This window comes from Ursus arctos, unplaced genomic scaffold (genome assembly GCF_023065955.2).
Source record: "Ursus arctos isolate Adak ecotype North America unplaced genomic scaffold, UrsArc2.0 scaffold_9, whole genome shotgun sequence".
NCBI classification, from domain to species: domain Eukaryota; kingdom Metazoa; phylum Chordata; class Mammalia; order Carnivora; family Ursidae; genus Ursus; species Ursus arctos.
This window is the reverse complement of record NW_026623111.1, coordinates 3698126-3725518: the sequence shown is the minus strand read 5'-3', so window position 1 is coordinate 3725518 and position 27393 is coordinate 3698126. Positions and strand designations below refer to the sequence as shown.

At 58.2% G+C, this 27393-nt stretch overlaps 1 protein-coding gene across 1 annotated transcript in view; it reads left to right on the top strand.

The window, feature by feature from the left end:
- Positions 1–27393, top strand: part of SORCS2 (sortilin related VPS10 domain containing receptor 2) — a 449678-nt gene that overhangs the window by 360335 nt on the left and 61950 nt on the right. Inside the window, exons 4-5 of the mRNA XM_048212026.2 lie at positions 15198–15362; positions 25094–25167. Coding sequence (XP_048067983.1) covers positions 15198–15362; positions 25094–25167 — 239 coding nt within the window. The remainder of the gene's footprint in view (positions 1–15197; positions 15363–25093; positions 25168–27393) is intronic.

The following is a 27393-nucleotide window of genomic DNA, read 5'->3' as shown; positions in this document are numbered from 1 at the left end:
TGCCACTCCCGTTGTAAATTCACCACCAAGAGGCAGTAGCCGGCAGGGGGGGCGGTGCCTGGCTATGAAAAAGACGGGCACATAGATCAGGGTCTCGTCCAGCTCTGGCTGCCTGAGGAGGGGCTCCTGGGTCCTCAGTAAACCTCAGGCACCTCCCCTATCAGGTGGGGTTCTGTCTGCCCCGGGCAGTGTGGCCAGGCCTGGAGCGGGTGTGGGCCGGCTGCCCAGCCCAGACCCAGCCCGTGGGCTGCACTCGGTTAACAGGAGTGACAGAAGCAGGGACATCTTCTCCTTGGGTCTCCAGAAGCCTTCTTTGACCCTCTTGCTTCTTGTTTGCAAAATGCAGGGTGGCACGCACGTGCCTCTGTGTGTGTGTGTGTGTGTGTGTGTGTGTGTGGAGGGGGTTGGTGATTGGATAAATCAAAGGTGGTGAAATATGTTTTTAACATCAAATCCTTTTGCCAAACAGAATCTTCTATAGAAACTCAGTCAATACATCAGATCAGGAAGGACAGCTCCAGAGCCTCCCTGTCACCTGCTTGGCCTCCTAAGAGCTGACGGACCTCTGGGCAGGGTGCTCACTCTCAGGAAAGGGGGGGGTAACAACAGAGTAGCCTCTCGGGAGGAGCCAGCGGGTGAACACGCGCAGAGCACTCAGAGCAGCGTCTGCCCCTGTGAGTGCCCCCCCACGCTATTCCTATTACTGTTATTTCTGTGCTCGTTGTTGTTACTGCCGCGATCAGTGTCGTTGCCGTGGTGGCCGGCTGGCTTGGTGAGTTCTGCACATGCTCACATCTGCAGGTGGTCCCAGCAATCTGAGCGTTCCTAATCAGTAAATCAGGAACGGTGTGGGATTTAATGGCATTCTGGTCTGAGTAGCGCCCCATGTCCTGTTCCAGGGTGCAGCCCCTCACCCAGGTTGGCTCCCGCGGGGGACAGAGCTGCCAGCAAGGAAAGCCAAGGACCACCGTGCTCCTCGCCACGCTGCAGGGGCTGCCTCAAACTGAGGCTTGGTAGAAGAGAGGCCAGAGAGGGGAGCAAGGAGGGTGGACGGTGCCCCCACTCCTTCTCCAAGGGTGGGATCCAGGCTCCCGGGACCACCGACTGACTCAAGCTCACACTGCTGTATGCGCATGGCCAGAAGTCCGCGGAGGTCTGCTGGATTCCAAAGCCCTTTTTTCTGTGCATTGCAGAGTTGAGCTTGTTATAAAGAAAAACACTGATGCCGTCCATGAGGTAGGGAGCCGCTCATCACAGGAGGTATGCAAGGGAGGGGGCAGGGACACTGTTGTAGCAATGCCAGCATCAGAAGTGTGCTGGTCTGGCTGGCACCACAGCCCCACTGAGGCTCTGCAACTTGGCCTGCCGCCTATTTCTGGGTGTCACTGTCTTGAGTGACAGGAGGTGGCTGGACCTGCCCCGCTCCACCTCCCCACCCCACCTTCTCCTTGGTCTGTGCCTGTGGGTGGGGGGAACGGCCAGGCCTCCACTCTGAGTGCTGTGGGGTCGGGTCCAGGGAGCCTGCATGCCGGGCGCTTGTCCATACTTCTCTATCTGGAAACATCCACGCTGGCTGATGGTCCTCACCAGAAACCAGAGCCTTGGTTCACATCGGTCTCCATGTGACCGCAGAGAGCCCACGGGAAATCTACTCCAGAGAAGGATGAGAAGGAATTGACAGAGGAGACCACTCATTTCTCCAGTTATCGCTGTGTGTGTTCAGTTCCCCACCGCTTAGGAGGCATCCGTGCTGGCCCCTGGGCCACTCCCTGACCCTAAGGAGTGGAAGCCACAGGACTCACTGGTGACTGATGGCACATGGCTAAGACGGAAAGAAGGGATGGAAGATGGCACCATCCCTCACGCCATCCTTCCCCAGGACACCACTGCTCACCTTTGATGATCGGTGATGCCCGGGGACACCAGTCCCCCACCTTTGACGATCGGTGATGTCCTGGGACACCAGAGCCCACCTTTGACGATCGGTGATGCCCGGGGACACCAGTCCCCCACCTTTGACGATCGGTGATGTCCGGGGACACCAGAGCCCACCTTTGACGATTGGTGATGCCCGGGGACACCAGTCCCCCACCTTTGATGATCAGTGATGCTGGGGGACACTGGTCCCCCACCTTTGACAATTAGTAGCACAGACACTGGCCTGCGGCTTCCCTGGCAATGTTCTCTCTGGTCCTCACCTCACCTTCCTGCTCACTCCTCAGTCTCCTCAGGCTCTTCTCCAGCACCAGGAGGCACTGAGCCCACCAGTTCACTGCTTTCCTCCCAGTGCTGCAGGCAAGAAACAGAGACTCTTCCAGACTCCCAGCTGCCTCATCCAGTCCTGCTACCTCCACCCTCTTTTCAGCTGCAACCCTCCCACCACCCCCCATGACGTCCTCATGCTCCTGCTGGACCTGGCCCGTCTCACTCTCTCTTTGGTCTTACCGGTGCCCTCCTAGACAGTGCCCCTGTTGTTAAGTGGTTCGGCCCTCGTTAGAGTCCATAATCGTCCATTTATGTGCATCTTTGGTCATTGTCTCACCACGAGACTGTGGGATCCATGAAGCCGCGGACAACGAGGCTGCCCCCACTCTGTCCCCATCATGAGCTGATGTCGGTTCTGTGGACACCTGAGTAAACAGTGATGGGAAGACCTCTCTGCATTCCTTGCCCATCTCTGCAGGAGCAAGGAAGAGTGTGGAGCCTGTCTCCAGCTCGCCACCCGTGTGTGTTACTGCCCTCCCTGGGCACTCTTGCTTCATCCATCAAAAGGGGTAATGATACTAACTACCTCATTGGAGGGCCGTCCAACTATTGAGAGAGCATTCACTGTAGTGCCTGGTATACAGTAAGTGCTCACTACCTGCATGTACAAGCATGTTATGACCCGTGCTGTTATCTACTCTATGTAACGCAGAAGCGTTTCAATCAGGTGAGCTGTGGTTCAAGGTGATGTCAGCTACGAGACCTTGCTGGGGCTTGCCCAGGTGAGGGTTTGGGTTCCTCACCCCAGTGAGGCCTTTCCACTCTGTCCTTACTTGATTCTGTGACCACGGAATGTCAACAGTCCTCACACTGATGACTGTGGCCTTGACCACCGGGTGTAGACGTGGGTTCCTGTCAGACCCTCACCTCCAGGGAAGGTGATGAGAGTGGCGGCTAGTTGACTCTAATGTGAGGTTTTCACCCACCTGACTGGCGCTGGAAATACCCTCTTGGTCTCTGTTCTCAAAATGCTCCAAGAGGAAGCCTTCACATCCCACAGTTCCTTCCGAAAGCTGCCGTCTTTCCCCGGGACGCTGCCGGGTGGCCGCTGAAGGGGCGTGGCAGGTACTGACCTACGTCCTCTGGCTTGCTGCTGTTCAGTTAGGGGCAGAGGCGTGAACAAATTGTTCACAGATCTAATCATACGTAGTTAATACAGCTGTCCTGATAAAAGATAATCTTCCAGAACCAGTCACTCCGGAGAATTAGCCGTCCGCCACACTCCGCCCCAGCAAGCAGGCTTTTAGCTTTGTCTGCAAAATACCTTCAGACAGCCAAACAAAACACAGTTAAACCGTGTTCACTCCAAAGGTGCGGTGTAAGCCCCTGTAGAGAACAGAGAGCATCAATAATTAGGGGGGAGGGGCTGCGGGGGCTTCTCGTTTCACAAATGCGGCAGACGAGAGTATTAATAAATCAAGGCTATAAAATAGTGGCGATGAGCTATTTTTTATGGCCTGAAATATGTTTGCCTTATCTAGTTACTATCGATCAGGCACAAACTATTCCAAGTCAGCCTCTGGCCAAAGGGAAAGGTTGGCCTCTCTGTTAAGTCTACAGACGTTCTCGGGGATGTTTGCAGACATGTGAGTGATTGTCAGGCCAGTCATTAAGCCCGAGCCAGCCCTTTCCTGACAATCCATGCCATAATTGTGTTTGCGTGGACGTCTTCCTAGATTGTGCTGGGTGCTCGTCGGCTCGAGTGTTGACACAGAGGCAGGGGGAGGCGGTTAGCACCAGCCAGAGTGGGGTCTCGGGCCAGTGTCACGGCTCCCGGACTGTGTGGGCCAGAGCAGGTCCTTTCCCCCTTTGCTTCTAGGTGTTGTCTGTAAAATAGAGACAAAAACATCCCTCACCTCGTCGCTGTTGTGACAAAACGAGAACCCATGTGCCGGGTCCAAGTTCAGAGCCGCTTTGGGGTCTTAGCAAAACCCCTGGATGCTGATAGGTGAGGGCTGGGAAATCCCAAGACGTGGGCTGGAGCTAGCTGAACGAACTTTCTGATGAGACAGTGGCTGGAGGCCTGCCGTGGGCTGGTCTGAGAAGAAGGAACCGAGGTCAGCTCCTTGTTTCGGGTAGAATAGTTCAGATACTTCCGCGGGTCAGAGCTGGTCCGGAAGGCTGAACAGGGACCTGGAGGCTGACGGCTGTTGGGGGCTGCGGGTGGGGTCAGAAGGCTCACTCCCGGGGCGCCTGGGTGGCACAGTGGTTAAGCGTCTGCCTTCGGCTCAGGGCATGATCCCAGCGTTATTGGATCGAGCCCCGCATCGGGCTCTTCCGCTATGAGCCTGCTTCTTCCTCTCCCACTCCCCCTGCTTGTGTTCCCTCTCTCGCTGGCTGTCTCTATCTCTGTCGAATAAATAAATAAAATCTTAAAAAAAAAAAAAAAAAAAAAAGAAGGCTCACTCCCAGGAGGCGGGGTGGGCGGGGGGGTCAGAAGGGCTGCTATCAGCACACACACCACACCTCCCTCCCTCACTTGTTAAACATTTTCCAGAAATGAGACTTCAGTATATTTAGTTGGCTGAGGACCTGCCAGGTGCCGGGTGGGGGCTCGGGATTCCGCAGTGAGCAAGAGGGATGTGGTCCTGACAGCATGGTCTTGCAGGGGGGAGGGGGGTGGACAGTAACGGCGGTTGCGGGGGGGACACAGAATGGAAAGGAGGGCATGCGGAGCTGGTTGGGGAGCATGGAAAAGCTCTGGGACCCATGGCGGACGACACCTGACTGTGTCTAATGCCACAAAACTCTATGCTCAAAATGGTTAAAATGGTAAGTTTTATGTGACGTATCTTTGCCACAATTTAAAAAATAATAATGTAAATGGATGTTTTCAGAGAGTGTTAGTGATTGTTTTTAAGACCATAGAGAACATCGGCGTCAGGGCCTGTTTCGGTGTGTGCTCAGGAAGGACCCCTCCAGAAGGTGGTCTCTGAGCTGAGGGGCCGCCCTGCGGTCAGGAAAGTGTCCCCCAGAGTGGCAGTCCCAGAAGGAAGGGCCTGGGGCCAGCAGGGCCGAGTGAGGGAGGGCGGGGGGCCTGGGTCTGGGCTGCACACCCACGGGAGGTGGGCAGAGAGAGGTGCTGGGGAGGGTTGGGAGGGGACCCCTGTCGGCCTGCAGGCGTGTTTCTCTCCCGCTGCCCCCCCCCCCGCCGTGGGCTCCTCTTGGCGGGGCTCTCTGTCCCCACCCCAGCTCAGCACTTGTGTCACTCTTACAATCCACAGGTGGGCTCCTCCACTCCCAGGACCCCCAGCCCATGTGACTTACAAATTCCTGCCCCCCAGTGCAGATTTCCAGGGAGCCGAGCTCACCCCGGATGTCCAGCCCCGGAGCCCCTTCCTCCGCCCGGTGCCCTCGGAACGGCCGCCCCAGCGTGAGGCTTCCACGGGCCACACCTCTGTTTGCCCTAAGCCAGCTCTTCTCCCGTGCCCTCCTCTCCGTCAGCTGGGCCAGAAGCTTGGGCGAGTTCCCACATTTCCCCATTCTGTTCATTCCATTCCGAACCCGCTAAACTCTGCAGTGTGCTGGACCTGCCCTCTCCTCTGCAGCATCCCGGGGCTGCCTCACCCGGATGACCTCCATGGCCTCCACGTCAGCCTCTGGTCAGCCCCAGGCCTCAGCCTTCACTGCAGTGGGAGGGAAGATGGCCAAGGGCATCTGGCAAAGTGTGAAGCATTGTAAAGCTGAGCGTGAGCGTGCTGGAGGCCGTCCAGGACGGCAGGACCTCAGGCCATGTGATGGTGAGGTCAGCACGGTGAGGTCGTGGGACAGGGTTGTGAATGCCACCCCCAGGAGCGACCCTGAAGGGTTTCCAGCAGGGGCATGATACTGTGGGCTTGCGTTTGTATAAATTCAGATTATCCTTGACTTTTCCAATAATAGATCTTTCTGGTTTAAGAAAGCACAAAAATAATGATGAGGCCTTGGGTATTTCTCCAACACTTTCAAATATTGTACTTAATTTGGGATCTCTGCAGAGAAGAGATTACCGTCTCCAATTTAAGGTGGAGGAGAGTGACTCGCCCAAGGTCACGGAGTGCAGAGATGGCAGAGCCACTGCGCGGTCAGACTGTGTGTCCCGTGGCCTGTCCTGTGGCCCTGGTTACCCACACCGAAACCATCGTATGCCGTGATGAGCTCCGCGACTCCGGGTAGCTGACCGAGTGTGCTGCATATCCCAGCAGGACGCATCCAGCCATGAGAGGGAGGCTCTGGGGGGGAGAGCTATTTTTGCTCATCATGACTCACACAGGCGTGTATGAGAGGCTCTGCACCGCTTCTAATTTCAGACCCGAGCGTGGATGCCGCCGTGTTTGTTTGTCTCTGCTGTCTGCCTCTCCTGGTGTCAAAGCCAAGTTTTCCGTGTCCCTAGCTGGGCGCATCTGTCTGGCCAGGAATAGACCGGGTGACCGGGTTTTAAATAGGTAACTGCAGATGACACGGATCCCGGGGGCCGGGTGGGGACCCTTTGAGGGATAAACTTGGTGAAGGGCGGACTAAAATAAAAGATCCTCTCCTTGTTGGCTTTCTGAATGGAAACCAGAGATCTGTTGCACATTCAAAAGGAGCTCTGGCAGGGGTGAGAAATACTTTCTAGATGCGGTTTGTTTCCCTTTTTAAACGCGGAGCTTTGAGAGCTGTGATGTTCGCTGTGAGGCAGGCAGGGCGGTTGGCACCACCTGGAGGAGAGGGGCCGGCAGCCCTGCGGGCGGGGAGTCTTGGCCCAGGGAGGGCGACCTGGCGGCCTGTGCGGGGCAGGGCCACACGGGTTCCCACGGGCGGGGGCGATCAAGCAGGCAGGCCCAAGCCGGAGTCCAGTCCGAGCCAGTGGGGACGTGAGCCGGCCTGGAGGCATAGGCTCCCGTGGGAGGGTCAGAGAAGGGCGTCTGGGCCCCGGGTCCAGGCAGCTCTCCCAACCCGGTGGAGAGGGAGACGGGAGCCCCGTGTCAGGATGGCGCACAGTCTGCCCTGTCTCCTTGGAGCGTCTTTCTGCACGTGACCAATTCCGACCCATCCCCAGCAAGAGCCTGCTGTGCATCTCCTGTAGAAACTTCCAGAAGGCCTTTTATCTACTCCAGCCTGGCTCCCTGCCTCCGGGGTCACCTGCTTCGGTGGACTGCTCACACCATTAAACACCTCCCGCTGTCTTCTGTGAGCTCCCCCGTGGCACGGGTCCTGGGGGACTTATTTCCCTGCTGGGGTCTGATGTGCAGCTCAGTGAGTCAGTTAATGTTTTGTAAGTATAAGACCAAGACCATGGGCCAAAGGGAAGAAGGAATGGATGAGGAGGAACAGAAAGCCGCCCTGCGCCTCCCTTCATGTGGCCAGAAGTCCGTCCCCAAGGTCTGGACGGACCTGCAGGCCTCTGGAAGCCGTTCCTGGTAGCCCTTGAAGGTGGGAGGCCTCTCTAGACCTCCCAAGTGCATTCCCGCAGGGACCCTAGCGTCTAGACCTCCCAAGTGCATTCCCGCAGGGACCCTAGTGTCTAGACATCCCAAGTGCATTCTGCAGGGACCCTATCGTCTAGACCTCCCAAGTGCATTCCGCAGGAACCCTAGCGTCTAGACCTCCCAAGTGCATTCCACAGGAACCCTAGTGTCTAGACCTCCCAAGTGCATTCCCGCAGGACCCTAGCGTCTAGACCTTCCAAGTGCATTCCATAGGGACCCTAGCGTCTAGACCTCCCAAGTGCATTCCGCAGGAACCCTAGCGTCTAGACCTCCCAAGTGCATTCCGCAGGAACCCTAGCGTCTAGACCTCCCAAGTGCATTCCGCAGGAACCCTAGCATCTAGACCTCCCAAGTGCATTCCGCAGGAACCCTAGCGTCTAGACCTCCCAAGTGCATTCCGCAGGAACCCAGTGTTTGCCGCTACTCCCTGGGCAGAGGCCGTCAGGTCACGGGCCATGATGCATGCTAGCGGTGCGGGTGGGTGATGTCGGGAGGGAAGAGGCCGTGGACCCTGGCTGGCAGTGTGACCTTCCACAAGGCACATGGCCTCTCTGACCGTGGCCCCAGCCCATGCCCCAGAGAGAGAAGGGTCATTCCCCCGGGGACAGCTTCTCTGCTCCCTGCCCCGTCTGTCTCGGGATCTCACAGTGCAGGGAGCCATACGCTTCCCGTCCCTCTCACCACCACCTGTGACCGGCGTCAACAACGTGACCCTGACTCACAGGAGTGCTTGATGAACTGCTGGACAATCAACCGAGTTGTCCTGTATGGCATGCTCCCACGTGTTCGGGAAGCTTGCTGTGTCCCAGGTACTGGGCTAAGTCTGCTACACACTGTGCATTGACTCTTCTGGTTGCCTCTGCAGTGGGGATTCCCCTCTTGATTTATAGAGGAGGAAACAGCAGCCCAGAGAGGTGAAGTAACTTTCCCAAGGCTGCACAGCTCACAGCTCAGTGGCGCAACTGAGGCCTGAGGCCCAGCTCCGCGTGCCTCCAGAGCAGACGCTGTCCCCTGCCCCCCTGTGCTTGTGTTGTGGCCTCGCCGGACTCCTGATGCTGTCTTCAGTATTCTACCCACCCTGCGGAGCATTGTCAGAGTGGCTGCGAGTGGGGCCGCGAGCCACAGAATCCCAGGGAAGGTCGTGGCATGGGATGTGCGTGGCTTATGTCGTGGTCACTCGGTCGGGAGCAGAGCAGGGTCAGCCAGCGTGCTCAGAAGCAGACAGCTAGTGGGCTCAGAGCTGAGAACCAGCAGGAGCTACGGTGAAAGCAGGCATCCGGCGGCAGGGTGCTCAGGGCTCACCAGGGACTTTGAGAGAGTGCAGATTTCGATCCGGGTGGGGAGGAGACACCACGCTTCTAGCGGCCTCCGTGATGCTGGGGCTGCGGGTCCCAGAGTTTATTAGCTAAATCGCTTTGGGGCGGTGGGGGCGGGCTTCAGGGCGGTGTGACCTGGACCTAGCGGTTGCTCTGATGGTTGCCTGCCGCATCTTGAAGTTCTTAATTCTTTTTGAGCAAGGAGCCCGCTTTTGGGGCCCCGCAGATTACAGAGCCAGTCCTGGGACTCATGCTCAAATGGGCTGGCCACTAGTCCCCTGGACCTGTCCCATATTTCTCTCCAACATGTGGCCTCTGATTTCAAAACCTCCAGCCTCGTGGGCCCCCGGAACCGAGTGCAGGTACCATATGCTGGCCCGGAATAGCAGGCAGTAAAAATACTCCGTTGGAAGTAGTCTGGTTCCCAATTTGGAGGAACAATCTGCCAGCCTCCCCTCTGCTCCATGCTAATTGATTTGTTTTCTTTGCTCCAGTAATCCTTTCCTTGTCAGCACTTTCTCTTCCCCCGTCTTTCCTGGCTTACTTGTCCCACTCTGAGGCCCAAAATAGCCCCCAATCCAGCCGGAACGACTTCCTCGGGTTCCTGTTTCTCCACCGTGGTGCCACCGCGGGCGGGGCCTTGGCTGCCACAGAGGGCTGTGATGGAGAGGCGACCCCGTACCCGGAGCCCTAATTCTGTGTGGGACTAGCACCAACACCAGTTTATTGGGATGTGGTGCCGGTCGGTGCCAGGCCCTTGCTGTGGGCTGGAGGCATGGCTGTGACAAAGACACAGATCTTGCGTAGATGGGGAGGCCGACTCCCAAAGAGAACTCTAAGGATGTTGGGCAGGAGCAGATGAATGCACAAGATGCTGGAGGAAGGGGCAGAGGAGGGATTAGAATAACTCTGTGGGAAAGGCATGTATCACGGAGGGCTTCCTGGAGGAGGTGACATTTGACATGAGCCTCCATGGATGAGGAAGTATTTGACAAACAGGTAAAAAGGAGAAGGGCATCCCATCCTAAAAACAGCTAAACTCACGCTGGAGGCACCTGCAAAATTAAATGAGAAATATTCAGCGTTGTGGAAGCAGCCCAGAATTGGGGGCTCTGATTTGAAATTTGAAATTGTATTCGAATTCAGTTTGAAATCATAAAATCTGATTCCGAATTATCTGCGGTGAGGTTGGGGCTGTCTTGGTCCCACTGCGCGTTCTAGCCAGAGGGAACAGTGCACGAAAATGTGGTCAAAATACGAACAGTCTTGGCGAACTGGAGAAACAGGCCAGGGCTCTATGTGGCTGACTCCTGGAGCCTGAGGCGGGGGCGAGAGGCAGGGCAGGGACCCCCACCCTCCTGCTGTCCTCTCTGACCCAAACATCCTCCCCTGGGTCTGCCAATCGAATTTCCATCCATTTTTCAAGGCTCATCTGGGGGTCACCTCCTCTAGGAAGCCCTCCTTTTGGCCCTATATCTGGATTCTCCTTTTCCCCCTGCTCTGCTGCCACAAAGCCCTGTGCACACCTAAATCTTTGCTTGACTCTGGTTTTAGCACCTACGGAAGAATGAATGAATGAATGAATGAGTCTTCATTGCTGTGTAAAGCTCTGAGTAATGCAGAGAAGTGGATGAGATTTGTTAGGCTGTCCAGACTCCAGGCTTCTTAAATATCCCCACGAATGTTCTCCTCCCCAAGGAGAAGGAGCGAACAAACAATTCCTTTCAGACTCACATATCGAGACGGACTTACTCATCCATGCGGCGTGCATTCAGTCGGTGTCCGTCAGGCAGGGGTTAGCCGACAGCGCCACGGCGAGCCTGAGCTGTGTACTGGCGGAACAAAACAGGAGTGAAGTCGCTATCCCTGCGCTCAAGGGGCACATCTGCGGGGGGACGTGGGTGAGTCAATAGTTGCATCGTAAGAACATTCAGAAATCATCATCGTGAGAAAGCGTTTCAATAAGTGACTTTTGGGCTTCCCTGGCCGGATAGCCCTGAGGAGCCAGGCGCGGGGGCCGCTGCCCCGGGGTGGGGCACAGAGTCTGGCCCGCGTATTGGGCGGATGTTGAGTGAACCGGGCTGGCTCCAGTACGGTGTGTGAGAAATCTGGGTGGTTTGTTTCGTGCCTCCTGATTATCCGGGGAGGCCAGGTGCAGCGCAGAACAACGCTGAGAAGTAGAAGCAGGGTGTTATGGGAAGGAGAACGCAGGAGCCAAAAAGAGCCCCCAGTAGCCAGAGCTGGAGCATTTGCACAAGGAAATAACAGAACTGCCTTGAATTACAACTCAAAGTCTAACATAAATATTCATGAGTTCACAGTGACGTAAATAAATGATTGAGTCAGTAAGTGCGGGAGAAGAGACCGTCTCCCACGCAGAATTCACAAGAATGCTCGTAGCTGCTCTGCCCTCAAGGAGGGGAGCTGCCCTCCCCACCGCAGGTGTGGGCTGTGCATGGGGCCGTCCTCCGTGCGGACAGTGTGGACGCGGGAAGGAAAGGAGTGCCATTCCAGTGGGGAGCCCTGAGCGGCACCACGCGGCCGGCGAGGCCAGCGCCGTGGCTGTGGGCTCCCCTCGATGGCGTGCGCTCTGGGCCCACTGCAGTGAGGAGGGTCCTCACCTCCATGCCCTTCCTCCCCCGAACCCGTGACCCCAGTGTCACCATAAGGAAAGTGTAGATAAGCCGAAATCCAGAGGCAGTCTACACAATATGCAACCAGAACTCCTCAACGCGGTCAAGGTAAAGGAAAACAAGGCTCGTCTGAGAAAGTCACAACCCCGAGGAGCCTCAGGAGACGTGACACCTGAATGTCACGTGGGGTCCTGGATGGGGTCCCAGACCAGGAAAAGCCACTCGTGGAACGTAGTGCATGGTTCAGACCATACGCACGTGCGGGTGCTGGCTCCTTGGCTGTACAAATGTCCGACACTGGCGTGAGCTGTCCTCGCAGAGGAAACCACGCCGGGGCTTGTGGAACTCTCTGTACTATCTTTGCAACTTTTCTGTAAATTAAAAACTGTTCTAAACTACATTTATTTAAAATAAAAAAATAAATTCCTTCTAACTCCACCACTTTAAACCAATCACTATTAACATCCTCCGTGTCTCCTTCCGTTCGTTTTTTCAAAATTGAGGTGTAATTGACATATTACCATAGTTAATATACAAATGTAAATATATAAGCCTTAGAGGGTGTACAATATCATGATTCGGTAGTTACGGTGAAATGGTCGCTGCCGTACGTCTGGTTACCATCTGCCACCACACGCCGGTAGGACGATGCTTTCTCGTGATGAGACCACTCAGGATCGCCTCTCTCAGCAACGTTCGGCCATGCAGTCCGGTGTTGCTGCGTCTCCACGCCGGGCACACCGCAGCCCGTGACTCGCTCACTTGGTAACGGGCAGTTTGTGCCTTCTGACCGCCTTCACCTCTCGCCCACCCGCCACCGGCACCGCCCATCTGTTCCCTGTATCTGTGAGCTCGGCTTCGGGCTTCGCTTCTGTTTTGAAGATTGCAAGTGTGATCGCAGGTATTTGTCTTTCTCTGTCTTCTCTCACTGGGCGTGACGCCCTCAAGGTCCGTCCCTGGTGTTGCAAGTGGCGGGTTTCCTTTTATCTTACAGCTGAATAGTCACCCCTCCACTGTCATTTCTGTGACACGATCACACTTTATACAGTAACCATAGACAAACTTATCCTGTGCTGTCTTACATTTTGCCCACGGGGATACATAGTTGCTCAAAGTCTCCACTGGCTTCGCTTCGTGAGTGCGTCGGCTCCCTTGTCATTAAACATTGCGGGGGGATGTTCCCACGAAGCGGGCTCCCTGGCCGTTCTTGGCCCCTCCACTGCCCCCGCGTGGAAACCGCACCCGACGGACGCCTCTCGCACAGCCTCCTCCGGGGAGCACGGCCCCCGAGGGTCGGGCTCCGGGAGTGCCCTGCCCTTCTCCTTCAGACCCGTGGCCGGCTGGCGCGGGCGGGATCTGTGCGGGAGACAGTTCACCTGCTTGCAGAGCTCCTAGGCTTCCCTGGAAAGAGCGCATCGGACTCTCCCTTGTGAAGACAGGAGCTTGTGAAGCTCACAGATTTAGGTCCCGTGTGCTTTATCGTCTTCTAGAGGACGCATTGGGGCGTCCACACGAAGGGGGCTCAGTGCCCCACAGCCTCTCCCCGGGAAAGCCGGGCTCATCTCAGGCCAGGCTGGTCCCACCCCCACCCCTGCCAGCACCCCACCCTGCATAGACTCCCCCTCAGAGCCTGACCCCGGCTCTGTCCTGCCTGGTGTGTGACCTCAGGCAATTTGCTTCCCTTGCCTCAGTTTCCTCATCAGCCAACCAGAGGTCATTATTGCCCCATAGAGCTCCAATGAGGATCTGATCTCTAACACTCATGTTAGACTCATTGCGGCTCGCCTGATGCCAGGCGCCATATTATTTCCCCCATTTTACAGACAAAGAAACTGAGGCAGAGAATGGTCAGCCAGCTTGCCTGAGGTCACACAGACATGGAATTTGAACTGGGCTATGTGAGATTGAGTGTGCCCTGGCCCCCTACTCTATCGGCACATGGTGTCTTTCATTCATTCATTCATTCAACAAGTGTGTGGAGTCCCCAGGCTCTGCAGGGGTGGGGATGGGGAGGGGGACAGCTGGGAACTCCACAGACCTGGCCCTGGCCCCAGGGGGGCCACAGTCCTGGGGGAAGAGGCTACCTCCATAAAAGGTGGTGAGCTTTTGATGGGCAAATACCAGGTCCCCTGTGGCCCTGAAGCAGGGGGCTCCACCAGGCCCGGGGTGAGGGGGAAACAGAGGGGACAGGTGTTGGGGGAGGGGGCTACATGTGCGTAGAGCACCCTGGCCATGGCCAGTGCACAAGCAGGAGGCAGGGAGGGAGGCCAGTCCAGGAGGAGACTGCAGACCCTGCCACAGAGGTCAATGTCTCCTTGGGGCTGTGAGGAGCCCAGAAGTTTCTGTGAGGTCTGTGGGTAGGAAGAACACCCCCAGTTTCTTTGTGGGGACTGGATCTCCCAGAAGAGGGTGGAGGTAGAGACTGGGCCCACCCATGCTGCAGGGGGCTGGCCACATGGCCTGGGGGTGGGCGTATCGCTCCCAGTGCCAGGCGCCCACATCACTTCCCAGCCCTCCAGGCTGCCCGACCCTCTCTGGCCTTGGGGGAAGGAGGGAAGCCTCTCCCTCTGCCCCTTTTCTCTGCCGCCAAGGGTCCCTTTCGTCCCCTGTGTGTAGCTAGCAGGGCCAACCTGTTCTGACCCGTGGCTGGCCTTTCCTGACCTTTTTGGAAGATCTGGGCCACCCTGCAGCCCCGGAGGGCTTGTACCCATGCACTTACCTGAGCAGGAAAGTGGACAAACCCAGAAAGGGCCACAGGCCGGCTTCCCAAGCAGAATGTACCCCAGGGGGCTGGGGCTTCCTTGACCCTCCAGGTGGAGCCAAGAGAGGCCTTGTGGGACCCCTACCTGTGGGAGCCTTCTGCAGAGGGGGATGTGGGTGGCGGGGCTGTCCCCCGTCCTCTCCATGGGCGCCTTGTCTGCCAGTTTCCAGGAGGACCTCATCCTGGGATGGTTAACTTGATCCCATCTGTGAAGACCCTATTTCTAAGTGAGGTCACCTTCACGGGTACCAGGGTGAGGACGTGGGGACATGGTGTGTCTCCGCGGGATCCCATTCCACCCCCCACAGTGGCCTCTAAGGCCTCACAGAACTGGACATGCTGCTACTTCTCCAGTCCCGCCCCCCCTCGGCCACCTCACACCTGAGTTCCCGTCCGGCGCCCGCTGTCCTGGGTCGTCCCCCTCCTGGTCCAGTGCTCTGCTTCTGCACTCATGTTAGACTTGAGCCCCCACCCTGGCCTCCCCCTGCCCTGCTTTGTCTCCATGGGCCGCCGGTCAGCCACACGATGGTGGACGCGCTGACTTTTCTCGTGCTGCCCCCGCAGATAGCATCATTCACAGCAGAGAAACCGGCTCATGGTCGGGCCCTGCCCTGTGGGCGGTGCCCAGCATGGGGAAATGGCTGTGGAGCGAGGGAATGAGTGACTGATTCGCACGAATGGGCGGGGGCAGGGGGCAGCCCCGCAGTTCCTGCCGCCCCCTCTGCTGCCCTGTGCAGAGCGGAGGCTCACATCTCCACCCTTTGTGTTTCAGATCGTCCTGGTGAGCTCCTCGCTCAGCGACCGGGACCAGAGTCTGTTCCTCAGCACGGACGAGGGGGCCACTTTCCAGAAGCAGCTCATCCCCTTCTCGGTGGAAACGCTGATTTTCCACCCCAAAGAGGAGGACAAGGTCCTGGCCTACACCAAGGAGAGCAAGGTAAGCAGGCCCGGGGCTGGTGTCTGGGCCGAGGGTGCCCGCCACTGCTCCTTTGGGTGGGGTCACGGGGAATTGCAGGCTGCTCATCGCGGGGTCCCAGGAGCCCTTCTCCCCGAGGCTCGGGGGTCTGGGTGCTTCCATCAGGGGCGGCCCGCTTGGCCGCATGCTGTGGGAACCCAGTGGGTGGAGGCGAGAGGCGCACTTGGCACAAATAAGCACAGGAGACAGGATTGAAAAGCAGAGGTGATTATTAGGGCTGTTCCCCTTGGCCCCTCTCTGGTTGCACCAGCCATAAGGCCTTCTTCCACTTCCAGAATATTCCAGACACCCTCCCACGCCAGGCCTTCCAGGCCTTTCTGCCAGCCTGAGATGCTTTTCCACCTTCACTAGGAGTGACTTGTCCTTCAGATCCCATATCCGTGTCCTCTCCTCTGGGGGCTATGTCACCAGGGCCCCACAGGAGCCCAAGGGCCCCTCCACGGAGTGATGGAGAGAACGTGGTGGAGGGTTCTCTCTAGGCCCGGGAGGGAGGAGAGCCCGGGGCTGGCGCCGGCAGGTGCTAAGGGCTGAGGAGGAGGGCGCTGCAGGGCACGGAGAGCGCCGGAGGACGAGGGGCCGCCCTAGCTGCCGCGGAGGCCGGGACGGCTCCCTGTAGCGGTCTAGCCAGTCAGCACGCGCTCGCTGGCTGCCAGCTCCGGAAGCGTGTTCTTCCACAGTCTGCGAGAGAAGAAGTCTAAAATCAGTTTCGCTGGCTCAGAGTTGAGGTGTCTGCAGAGGACACACTCCCTCTGGAGGCTCCGGGGGGGGGGGGCATGACCTTTTCCAGCTTCTGGCATTGGGCGACTTGTGAAAGAGCCACCCCAGTAGGCAAAGCCCGTGTCCTCCTCTGCGTCTCTGCTCCGTGCTCACAGTGTGTGTGTATGTGTGCGTGAAATCGGAAAATTCACCTGCTCCCCTGGGGAGCCCAGGGTCATCTTCCATCTAAAGATCTTCGTGAGTCCCACCTGCCTTTGCCCTATGCGATCATTTGCCCAGGTGTGGGCCTGGGGCATGGCTGCCTTTTGGGGGCCGTGTTTCCACCTACCGACATGCCCGAGAGGAGGTGTGGCCCCTGGAGTCTCCAGAAGGGCCCAGGAGGAGGCCTGGCCTGTGATGGGGAACCCAGCCAAAGCCGGGTTGGGCAGCGGATGCCATCCTCACGGGCCACCTCCCAGGGCGGAGGAGGGCAGGGTGCAGTCTGGAGGCAAATGGAAGCTGTCTGCTTCAGGATCTCCCTCTGCGCTCCCTGCTCGGGCCCCGCTGTTCCACAGTCCTCCACATCCCAGTGCCTCTCTCTCCCAGAGCTGATCCCAGTGTGCTTATGTATCTGTGACATTAATGTCTGCTCCCCGCACACGCACTCTGGGTGAGCTCCACGAGGGCAGGGACTGTTCCTGGTTTCTACAGCATTTCATCTCCAGTTCCTGTCTGGCAATATCTGTGGATGGATGGACGTGGAATTGAGGATGGGGGGGGGGTGGGGGGGTGATGGATGGGGGAGGTGGACGGATAGATGGATGGGGGAGGTGGACGGATAGATGGATGAGGGAGGTGGATGGATGGATGGGGGAGGTGGATAGATGGATGGGGGAGGTGGATGGATGGATGGGGGAGGTGGACGGATAGATGGATGGGGGAGGTGGACGGATAGATGGATGGGGGAGGTGGATGGATAGATGGATGGGGGAGGTGGACGGATAGATGGATGGGGGAGGTGGATGGATAGATGGATGCGTGCCCGTCAGTTGGATCAGTTGGGGAGTGGGTGGTGGATTTCTCCCGCGAGGGATCACCCAGGTCAAGGGCCTGCAAATGCAGACCTCCGGTGGGTCTGAGCCGTGGCTCGCTGCAGGACCTGGCCTCCTGGCCAAGGTCTGGTCCTCGCTGACTGGCGTCCCTGGGTTCCCCCGGCCCCGTGGGCCGCCTCTTTGCTCCCGGTGCCTTCCCTTAGGACAGCATGGGCTTCTGGGTATTAATAGCACTACTTAGCCTTCCATGTAATTAGACTAAAGCACAATCACGGAGACTTATTTTCCTGCAGAAATTGACTGCGTTGCAATTGCTCTTTAATTTATGGCGCCCTGAAAAATTAATGGAGCTGAAATCTTGGTTATTTTCCTTGGTTCTTTTCTGTGACTCTACGGAAAGGAATAAAGGGAGAAAAAATGGCTTCGTTGTAGTTATAAAAGGAATGAAGAATTTGAGGAAATTAGTAACAGTGACAATAGGGCCTTGGGGTATTTTTTTTTTAAGGGTTTTACGGTTTTCAAAGCTCTCTAACTTCGAAGACATGGGATGGCGTGGTGGTACCACGCTGGCTCTCGGTTCCGACAGACCTGGTGTATTAGACAGCCATCTGCTAATCTGAGTGGCACACAGCCCCAGGCCTCAGGGGCACCGGCAGCAAACGGTATTGCTTGTTCCCGGGTCTATGAGTTGGCTGGCGTTCTGCCAGGTGCTGCTGGGACGGGCTATGCATGGTTCCTGGCCAATGTAGGGTTCAGGTCTCCACACCGCTCTTGTTCGGGAACCCGAGGTCCCCTGGGGACAGGCTGTTCTCATGATGGAGGGGGGAGGGCAGGGAAAACCGTCCCGATAGCATTGGCATGTCTGCTTTGACCTGGAATACATCACATCCCCTCACACACTGTCGGCCAAAGCAAGTCACATGCCAAAGTCCGAGCCAGCAGGATGGACACCAATATTCCGTTGTCCAGGACTCAGAGGCTGGTACAAAGGCAGATGCTCCCTTTGCTTTCCTCCCAGGGGCCTGCCCCTTCCTCCAGCAAACACACTGTCCTCCCACCTGCAGACCACCCTGTCCCCCTGCTTTCACTTCCCCCCTTCACCGGGACATTGTAGCATGGGGTGCTCTGCAACCTCCTATTCCCAGCACGGTGAGAAATTAATCTGAGCCTGGGACTGGCTACCAGAAACTTAGTAGGGAAGAAAAGACACCTTGGAGGACCAATCTGGGAAGCCTTCCTAGAGGAGGGGGTTTGAAGGGAGGCGTAGAGAATGGATCGGGAAGTATGTTTATTTCTTAATACAGCTTCAGAACAGCAGAGCTGATTGCACAAGCGCTTAGGGAAAACCGAACACCTGCAATCCTCCAGCCTACGTAAAACTGTGTTTGCATTTATCCACGGTGAAGCAAAGTAGAGTGGCTGTCAAGGCGGGGGGGTGGGCAAGGGTCCCCTAAGAAGGGGCAGAGGTGTGGGTTCACTGTGGCTGCCGTGAATGTCAGTCTGCAGCTGAGCGGTCCTGCAGGGCTCCAGGCATCAGTGCCCCGTCTCCTCCCTGACCTCAGACTTCAGAACTGGGCAGAAATCAGGCTTCTCTGAGTAACAGAACAATCTCGTGAGCCAGGAGAATCTGACACCTCAGTGCGTGTCCTGTTTGCTCCGATCCCTTGTCTGACGGAGCTCGGGGCAGGAACGAGACACCACGCTGGATAACTGAAGCAGAAGGAGGATTAGCCTGGGGAATTGGGTGTTCTTGTTGGGCGCCTAGGGGAGGGGCTTCAGGCTGGAGCCCCAAGGATCCCTCCCGGGAGCCTCTACCTCCCATGTCAGGAGGAGAGGGACCGGGAGCCCCACTGGACTTGCCAAGGTCAGGGACACGAGCCGATGTTGAGACCCAGGCATCTGCCTGGCAATGTTCATGGAGCCAATGACCGGGCAGAGGAATGCAGGGTCCAGCTGCTGTCTCCGCCACAGCGGCCCCCCCGCCCCCACAGCTGAGGATGGACGCCACGGCAAGTCCCCATGACCTTGCTGGCCGGCAGGCACGGCCCCAGCTGGCAAGAAAATGCCTCCGTGCCGCCTTCACCTTCCAAACCTCCCATGAGTGCACCTCTGACCCAGAATGCTAGCTGCAAGGGAGTCTGAGCGATACTGGATTTCCAGTTTCCAGCCTGTGCTCAACGAGCTGCCCTGGGGGGGTGGGGGGAGGATGCTGGGAGCCGACAGCCAGGCTCAGCACACCACTGGGAGCCTGGGCCGTTGTAAGAGGACGGCGCCTCTAATGATTGTGTAAGACCTATCGGCACGCATGTCAGCGAATGACCTTCCTCTGACCTCATCCTGCTCCTTCACCTTCATTTCTCCCTTGCTCTGACTTTCGAGCACTTCGTCTCTGTGTCAGAGTAGCTCTGGTAGGGCCACCTCCGCTCCTTTCCTGGACAAGCGACCTGGAGTCAGTCAGCCCTTGCACAGGACACCAGTGTGCGGGGCCCTCGCAGCAGCTAGGATGTGCCCTATATGTTTATTCTTGCATGTCTGCCGGTGTTTGTCTTTCATTAAGTGGAAATGTTCTATTTCTGCAACAGTTGATGGTGCATTAATAAAACCACCTCCCACGAGAGCAAATTGGAAAGGCTCCATCACAACCGGGGCCGGCGTCCTCAACGCAAGTGCTTCGGCGGGGCTGGCAGCCATAATGCGGTGCGGTAACGCGGAGGCTCCCGTAAGCTGATGGCTGCACACCCTTTTTTACTGCTTACTGTTTGAGGAGAGGAGCGGTTCTCCCCCGATCTGTAGATGGGTAGATTAAGACATGAGGTGGAAGGGGCCCTGGCCTGTCACTCAGATGGCCCAGAGAGAGGACTAGAGGTGACCTGGCATCCTTCCCGGGGGACCCCTCAGCCACTGGGGTGTCACACTCAGGTCCACAGGCAAACACTGTGTGGCAGCTTGCTTACCTCTCGGAGCTCCCATTCCCTCATCAGTAAAGGGGCAATGGCTCATCTCACGGTGCGCATGGATGAAGTGAGCGGCGTTTGACAAGCTCTTAGCTCGGTACCTGGCTCCATGGAAGGCCATACCTGCTGCCAGGCTCTCCCGCTGAGGCCCTTCCAGAAATTCAGTGCTGCCAGCCGCTCAGGCCACGGCTCTTTATTGAGCACCCACTGCATACGTGCCAGGCACGAGTCCACGTGCTTAGTAAGACGGATGAGTTCCTTGTGCTTCTGAATCTTACATCCCAGGGGAGGAAAGCTTTCCAAAAAGCCCTTTTTAAACATTAAAGTGATAATTTCATACCGTGTGCCCTGGAGCAGGGGTCAGCACACGATGGCCTGGCACCCGTTTCGTAAATAAAGTGTCGTCGGCACACGGGCAAGCCCATCCGTTTCCATATTGTCTCTGGCTGCTTGCCTGTTCCAGGGGCAGAGATGAGGAGTTACAACAGAGACCACACAGCCTGGAAAGCCAAAGATATTCACTGTCTGGCCCTTTCCCGAAAAGCTTGCCGGCCCCTGCCCTAGAATCAAATTTGTCCATTCGTTCAGCACACCCAGCGGCGATCAGTCTGGGGCTAAGCCTGGGGAGAGGTGAGCCGCCTAAGCTTGGGCCGAGGAGCCGGAAACAAAACCGCCAAGATAGGGAAGAAACTGAGCAAACAGTTCTGGGTTTCGGGGGGCAGGGTTTCTCTCAGCAAGCGTGAGGCTGGGGGTCAGGAGACACTCCCAGAGGCGCACGCAGCAGAGCTGGTCCTGTGGCAGGGCAGGAGGGGGGCCTCTGGGATGGGCTGTGTTGTGTCCCCCAAATCTATATATGAAAGTCCTTACCATCCCCCAGCATCTCAGATGTAACCATATTTGGAGATGGGGCTCTGAAAGGGGTATTTAAGTTAAAATGGGTCATCTGGGCGGGACCTGATCCACTATGACAGGTGTCCTTACAAGAGGAGGAGATCAGGACACAGACACGTACAGAGGGTCGCCCACATGAGGACACAGGGAGGGCATGGCCGTCCACATACCAAAGAGGGAGGCGTCAGAGGGAACGAAGCCTGCCCACACCTTGGTCTCAGACCCTCAGGCGCCAGGATGGGGAGAGAATAAGGCTCTGCTGCTTAGGCCCCATCCATGGTGCTTGGCTCTAGTGGCCCCGGCATCCCCAACGCTCATAGCTGCTCAGCCTCCTTGTGGAGCAAATGATAGTGCTTAACAGAGGAAACCCCCACATTTGTTAAGAACAGGGACAACACTCACTGTTACCATGGGCTTACGAACTCCGGAGTCACAGCCATGCAATACGACTCTCTCCAGGGGCTGTGGTTGAGTGTCTGGCAGGGACACCTATCCTGAGATGGGGAGTCTTCTCATGGGACACAGTGGTTAGCACGCCATGGTTAGGACGCCATGTTTAGGATGCCGTGGTTAGGATGCCGTGGTTAGGATGCTGCAGTTAGGACAAGGAGCCCTCACTGAGGTGGGATCCACCAGGTCTTCTTTCTGCAGCTGCAGAGAAGAAGGAGCCATGAAGGGGTGTCAGTCAGGGGCGGTGGAAGAATCCAGAATGTGGGACTTGAAACTGTCGCCTCAGAGGTAGTGTGTCCACTAGAAGCCAGGTGGCAAGGAGGAGGCCCCACGTGGAAGTGGAAGGGGGCTCAGGGGCGCGGGAGGGTCCTGGTGACGAGGAGCGGAAGTGCCAGGGCCCTCGGTGCCAGGTGGGTGACAGCACAAGGGGGCATGCCCTGGGGCACCCCTCCTCCAGGCCAGAGTGGGGTGTACTATAAAGGGAAGGCGCTGCAGGCCAGTTATCTCTGGGTGCTGGGCCCTGAGCCCTGACAGAGGCTTCTCAACCCAGTGGACTGGGTTCTGAGCCTGGCTCTGCAATACCAGGGCCTCTGAGCATTGACTTCGGCCAAATCCTGACCGAGAGGTGCCTTTAGATGGAGTCTTGAACACTGAATGAAGACAGGGAAGGGCATTCCAGCCAGACTGAACGGCAGGTGCAGATGCCCAGAGGACCCCCTGAGGCACGTTAGCACCACGGTCACACAGGAGCCCAGAGCTGGGTGTGACGGGGTGTGGGAGGTATGGGGGATATTTGGGCCGGGCAGCCCAGGGGCCCTGAGTGCCCATATAAGGAGTGTGGGCTTTATCCCAAGGAAGGTCTTATGGCATCTCCTGGAAGGTCTGACACGGGAGAGTGACGTGGTCAGGTGTGTGTTCTAGAAAGATCCTGGTGGCTGTCTCATGGAGTAAGGGCTGGATGGGAGGGCTGAGGGCTGCAGGCAGGAGGCCCAGAGGAGGGGTGCAGGAAGCCAGAGAGACGCGGGTGGCTCGATGGGGCCTCAGGGTGGAGAGGAGGCCAGGGTACAGCAGCTGTGTAGGTGAAGGACGTTAGCACATTCGGAGCCGGTGACTTACTGGGTGTGGCAATGGGGTGGTGAGGACAGGCCGGGCTCCTGGTGGGTGATAGGCACTAGGCAGGGCTGGGGCGGGCTTCTGGGATGGGGTTACATCTGCCCACGGCGAAGGCCAGGACGGCACAGGGCTGACGCTTGAGGAGCCCCAGTTTCCCTCTGAGATGCCACAAACCCCTCCTTCGTGAACGACAGCAGGAACAACACTGTGACCTCACTTGCTTGTCATCACTTGGGGCCCGGATGGGGACAGGCTGGGTCAGATGAGGAGCACATGTCGTGCCAGCCCCGAAGGCCAGCAGATGTGGGCTCTGATCCCAGTGTCTGTGTCATGGTTATTAGACCCATTTCACAGATGGAAACACTGAGGTCCAATGGCCGGCTTCAGCCTTCCTTCATTTTGAGGCCTGGCCGTGAAATTGCTCTGCTCAACGGACTTATTCTAGACATGTCTTGAGTGCAGAGGAGTAAGGAAGGGGCATCCACATCGCAGAGAATCCAGGTCCAGCCTCTGCCAGTGAACAGCCCCGGGCGATCACGCCACTGCTCTTAGCTGCCATTCTCGATCTGCAACACAGGTGGATAAAAGCATCGTAGTCACAGAGATGCCGCGAGACGGTCCGAGAGGGGCGTGCTCGGCTCGCGCTCATGCAGTCGGCGCTCAGCAGCCGCGGGGGGTTGATGTTATCCCTACGTGACGCCGATGCGATTCGTGGGTCACATAATTAGTGCAACCGCTTTGCAGCAGTGTCTCTGGGATAAGCCCACATGTCCCCGGAAGGCCGGGATCTGGATCCCTGTTTTAGGAAAGTGGGCAGCTGAGGTTTAGGGAGCTTTGGGGGGCACACAACTGTGTACTGTGGAGTCTGTTGGGAGCCCGGGCTACGGGACCCCACGATCTCTCAAGTCACAGACTCACCCCTGCAAAACATACCATCTTATAGAAGGGGAAACCGAGGCAGACACTGCAACCGTGAGACAGGGCTCAGAGGAACCAGGTCTCCTCTGCCCCCAAGCACAGCCTCTCAGCTGGGGAGTAGCCGCGGAGTGTCCCCGCCCAGCCCTGCCTTTGCAACAGAACGCTTGGGTCTCTGTGTTGCGCGTCCTGCTTCACGGGTCCAGAGATCCCTTAACACCCTCACGGCCCACGCCTCTCTCAGGAAGGGAGGGGACGCTTCAGGGTTTCCTAAACACCCCACCCTCTGACCGGGGAGGCTGGTAAAGAAAACTTGGCAAAATCACAAATGAAAGATGTCTCGGGACCTCGATTGTAGACCAGCCCACATCCCAGCTAGGGGTGGCGTGAGTTCTTCCCCCAGGCTGACTCGCTTCCCCCAGGGCCGGTGGGAGCGGCGGAAGGGACAGACAGGGCTCCTGGGTTCCAGGACCCCCCCCCACAAGTGCCTCATCTTACCAGCCGCACGCCTACAGCCTGGGGGGCTCCGCGGGGCCGGATGTGTGCCCTGCAGGGTCCAGTGCATGAGACATGTTTGAAGTCAGGATAGCCTTCCTCCTGCAGTCTCTCTCCCCCTGGCGTGGTGGGCTTCTTTTCTCGCCAGAGTGACACACAACGCTGCGTTACTTTCCGGCGTCCAGCATAGTGATTGGACAAGTCTGCGTTACGCTGTGCTCCCTGCGAGCGTACTCCCACCTGTCACCATGCGACAGTACCCCAGTTCCCCGACTGTGTTCCGTAGGCTGTGCCTTTCTCCCCCCGCCCCGCACCAAAGTGGGCGCCAGTGGGGAGGGGTGGGAAGCAGGCTTCGTGGTGCTTTACATCGCACTGCCCTGTGCCCGGGGACACTGGTGCAGCGAGTGCAGACCCTCCCAGGCTCCCACGACCCTGCCTCGGGACTCAGTCCACGGGGGGCTGACCCCGATCCTCCCTGGCCCAGGCGCCCCCAGAGTCTAACCCAGGAGGTGGCAGGAGACAGGACCTCGCAGGAACCCAGGCTCTGAGCTCCCCTCACAAGCTCCCTGTTTCATCGGGCTTCACTTACGAAACTCAGATGCAAAGACACATTATTAGGAAGTTCAAGTCGGTGGCCACAGAGCGTTGACCCCAGCACAGGGCCCTTGTGAGCAGAGGCCCCGTGCTCCTGCAGTGACCGCAGACCCCAGGCACCGAGGGCTCTGCTGTTCCTGCGTGGATGTGCTCTCACACTGCCTGCCCTTTGCAGACCCTGCTCCCTTCTTCCCAACACATGCCCGGCCTCCCAGCCCGCCACCCCCTCCCGTTACCACCCCCCGACCCCCGCAGCGTGTAGTCAGGTCCCTCCGGACAGCGGACAGCGGCACTCAGGTGCACCTCCTCCAGGGGGTCTGCCCGGCTGGTGTCCCTCAGTTCCTACCAGCTGGCCTGGGGGCGAGAATGGCTCTTTTGGAGCCCCTATGCCTGACCCTCGGCCTCTCGGAGGTTGGTCTGTACCCCCCTGGGAGTGCCTGGGGCATACTCGCCGGGAGATCACCCCCGACTCCGGGGAGGCTCATCCTCACCGCACGGCCAGACTTCTGTCTCTCTCCTCTCTGCCCTGCAGCTCTATGTGTCATCGGACCTGGGAAAGAAGTGGACGCTTCTGCGGGAGCGAGTGACCAAAGACCACATGTTCTGGTGAGAGCCCCCCCCCCCCACTGGGGACCCCCACGCCCTGAGGGCCGGGGCTCCCCTTTCATCCCCGCAGCCCCCAGCACAGGGCTCCCCACCTTCTCCTGCCTCTGACCCCAGCCGTGGACTCCTCATCCCAGGGGACCTCCAGAGTGCTCTTTCCGCACCTGTAGGACATGGTGGAGAGTTGGGGCTTGCTGTCCCTCAGGTCACTTGTGCACCTGACACGGGCGCTGGTTCCTCTCTGAGCCCCCGCCTCCGCCACAATACGAACAGGTGCTAAGTACATCAGGCTGGCTCCCCTACCCACCTCCCCTGCCTCCCCCTCCTCAATACCCCTTCCTCCCCCTCCTTACCACCCCTCTCCTCTCCCCTCCCCTCCCCATCTCCCTACTCCCCTCTCCCCTCCCTCCTCCAAACCTCTCCTCCCTCCCTCCTTCCTACCCCTCCCCCTTCCTCTCCCCCACCTCCCCTTCCTCCCCACTCCTGCCCCAGCTCCTAACTCAGCCCCTGACTAGCTGCCGCCCTCCCAAGCAGCCTCCCCTGCCCCATGGCTTCCTCCACCCCTGCATGCCTTGGCCCCGCTCTCTTGCACCATCCAGGGCCTGGGCTCCCCTCCCACACTCGTGTTATCTCCTGGGAGCCACTCAGTGGTGCATCTGAGAGCTGAGAGCCGTGTTCTAGCCTCGCTGGGGCGGTGAGCCAGCTCTGGTGCTCAAGGAACATCAACGGGCTGCGTGAGTGAGGCCCCTGGGGGTGAGCGCTGGATGAGTACTTGCTGGCGGGCTCGCAGGCGCCCGAGGGGTGGAAGCTGGGAGTGCCGCTGGCTCAGGGCCCACGTGTGCCGTCCACCAGCCATGGCCACGGCCCCTTCTTCTGCCTAAACTGCCTCTGGAGAGACGTGGCTTACACACGTGTTCTTCCGACCAAACGGCTCTGTCTTGCACTCGTGCACACACACGTGTGTGTGCATACACACTCCTAGCCTTTCCCTTTCTTACCTCGTTTGTACGACGCACTACAGACAGGCCTTCTCCCTGGGCCACAGGCCTGTCTCCCCAGCAGAGGAGCCCCTGGAAGTAGCTCTCCGTTCCCTCCCTTGCTCCGGGCCTCGCTAACCTCACAAGGAGCTCGTTTCTGGGCTTATGGCTGGAGGGAAGCCCGTGTCGCTAAGTCTGCAGTATTGGCTGCTGGCCTCTGTGCCTTCGCGGGTGGGGAGAGGGGCTGGCTCCTGCCACGTGGCCGCCCACGGGAGGACCGGGTTCCTTCCTTGGAAACCCAAGTGCCGCACCCATTCCTGGCCTTGTCATTGATGTGAGCTGTCGGCCCCCAGGACCCCCAGGAGGTGGGGCGGGCCACGGAGGTGGGATTTGCGAACAGTGAGGGCCTGAGAAATTGGCGGAGTGGCCGAGCGCCGTGGGGCGTCGGGTCCAGGCCAGGCCGGGTGCCCCGGGTATCTCTCGCACCGGAGGGCCGACCTGCCCGCAGATGCTGCGAGGTGAACTGGCACTAATTCAAACATGTTATTATCTCGGGCAAACCAAATTATTTCTCCCCCAAGTTTCTCAAATTGCCCTGAGTTGTTATATGTGAGAGATAATCAGGCCAGACACTTGGCCCCTGGGGCCCGGGAACCTCTCCTGGAATGTGGTGACAGGCAGCCATGGGCCCCCCTCTTGTAAGCACTGAATAATGCTGTTTTGACAGCGTTTCAAGTTCTTTGTCCTTGAACTGACAGCAGGAACTGCCAAAGCCCACGTTCTGTCTGAGGCTCGGACCCCTTCATGCTTCAGGAGGCTGAACAGCAAGCGAGCTCATTAGCGCGGCCTTGGGGGCCCCCAGGAGGGGCAGTCCTGGGGTGGGAGGCCCGCTGCCTTCTGGGACCACCAGGGGACCTGCTCACTGCCCTCCCCGTGCTATCTCAGTGGCCCTGGAACAAAACCACACCAGCACCCCCGGGAGCTGCCGCGTTGTAGACGCTGACTGTCTGCCAGGCACCAGCTGGGGTCTGCATGCGTCGTCTTCCCGTCATGTGACGGCAGGGGAGACTGAGGCCCAGGGAGGCCAGGGCACGTGTCTGTGCCATGTTGCCTGTCAGCAGCAGCCCGGGGCCGTGCGTGGGGCCGGGGCCGCTTGCCGATGGCCACTGTGCCGGGCGGTCTGCTCGCCCGCTTTCTGCAGCCACGTCCGTGTCCGCTTCTCCGTTCACGCCCGAGCTGACCCACAGAGCCT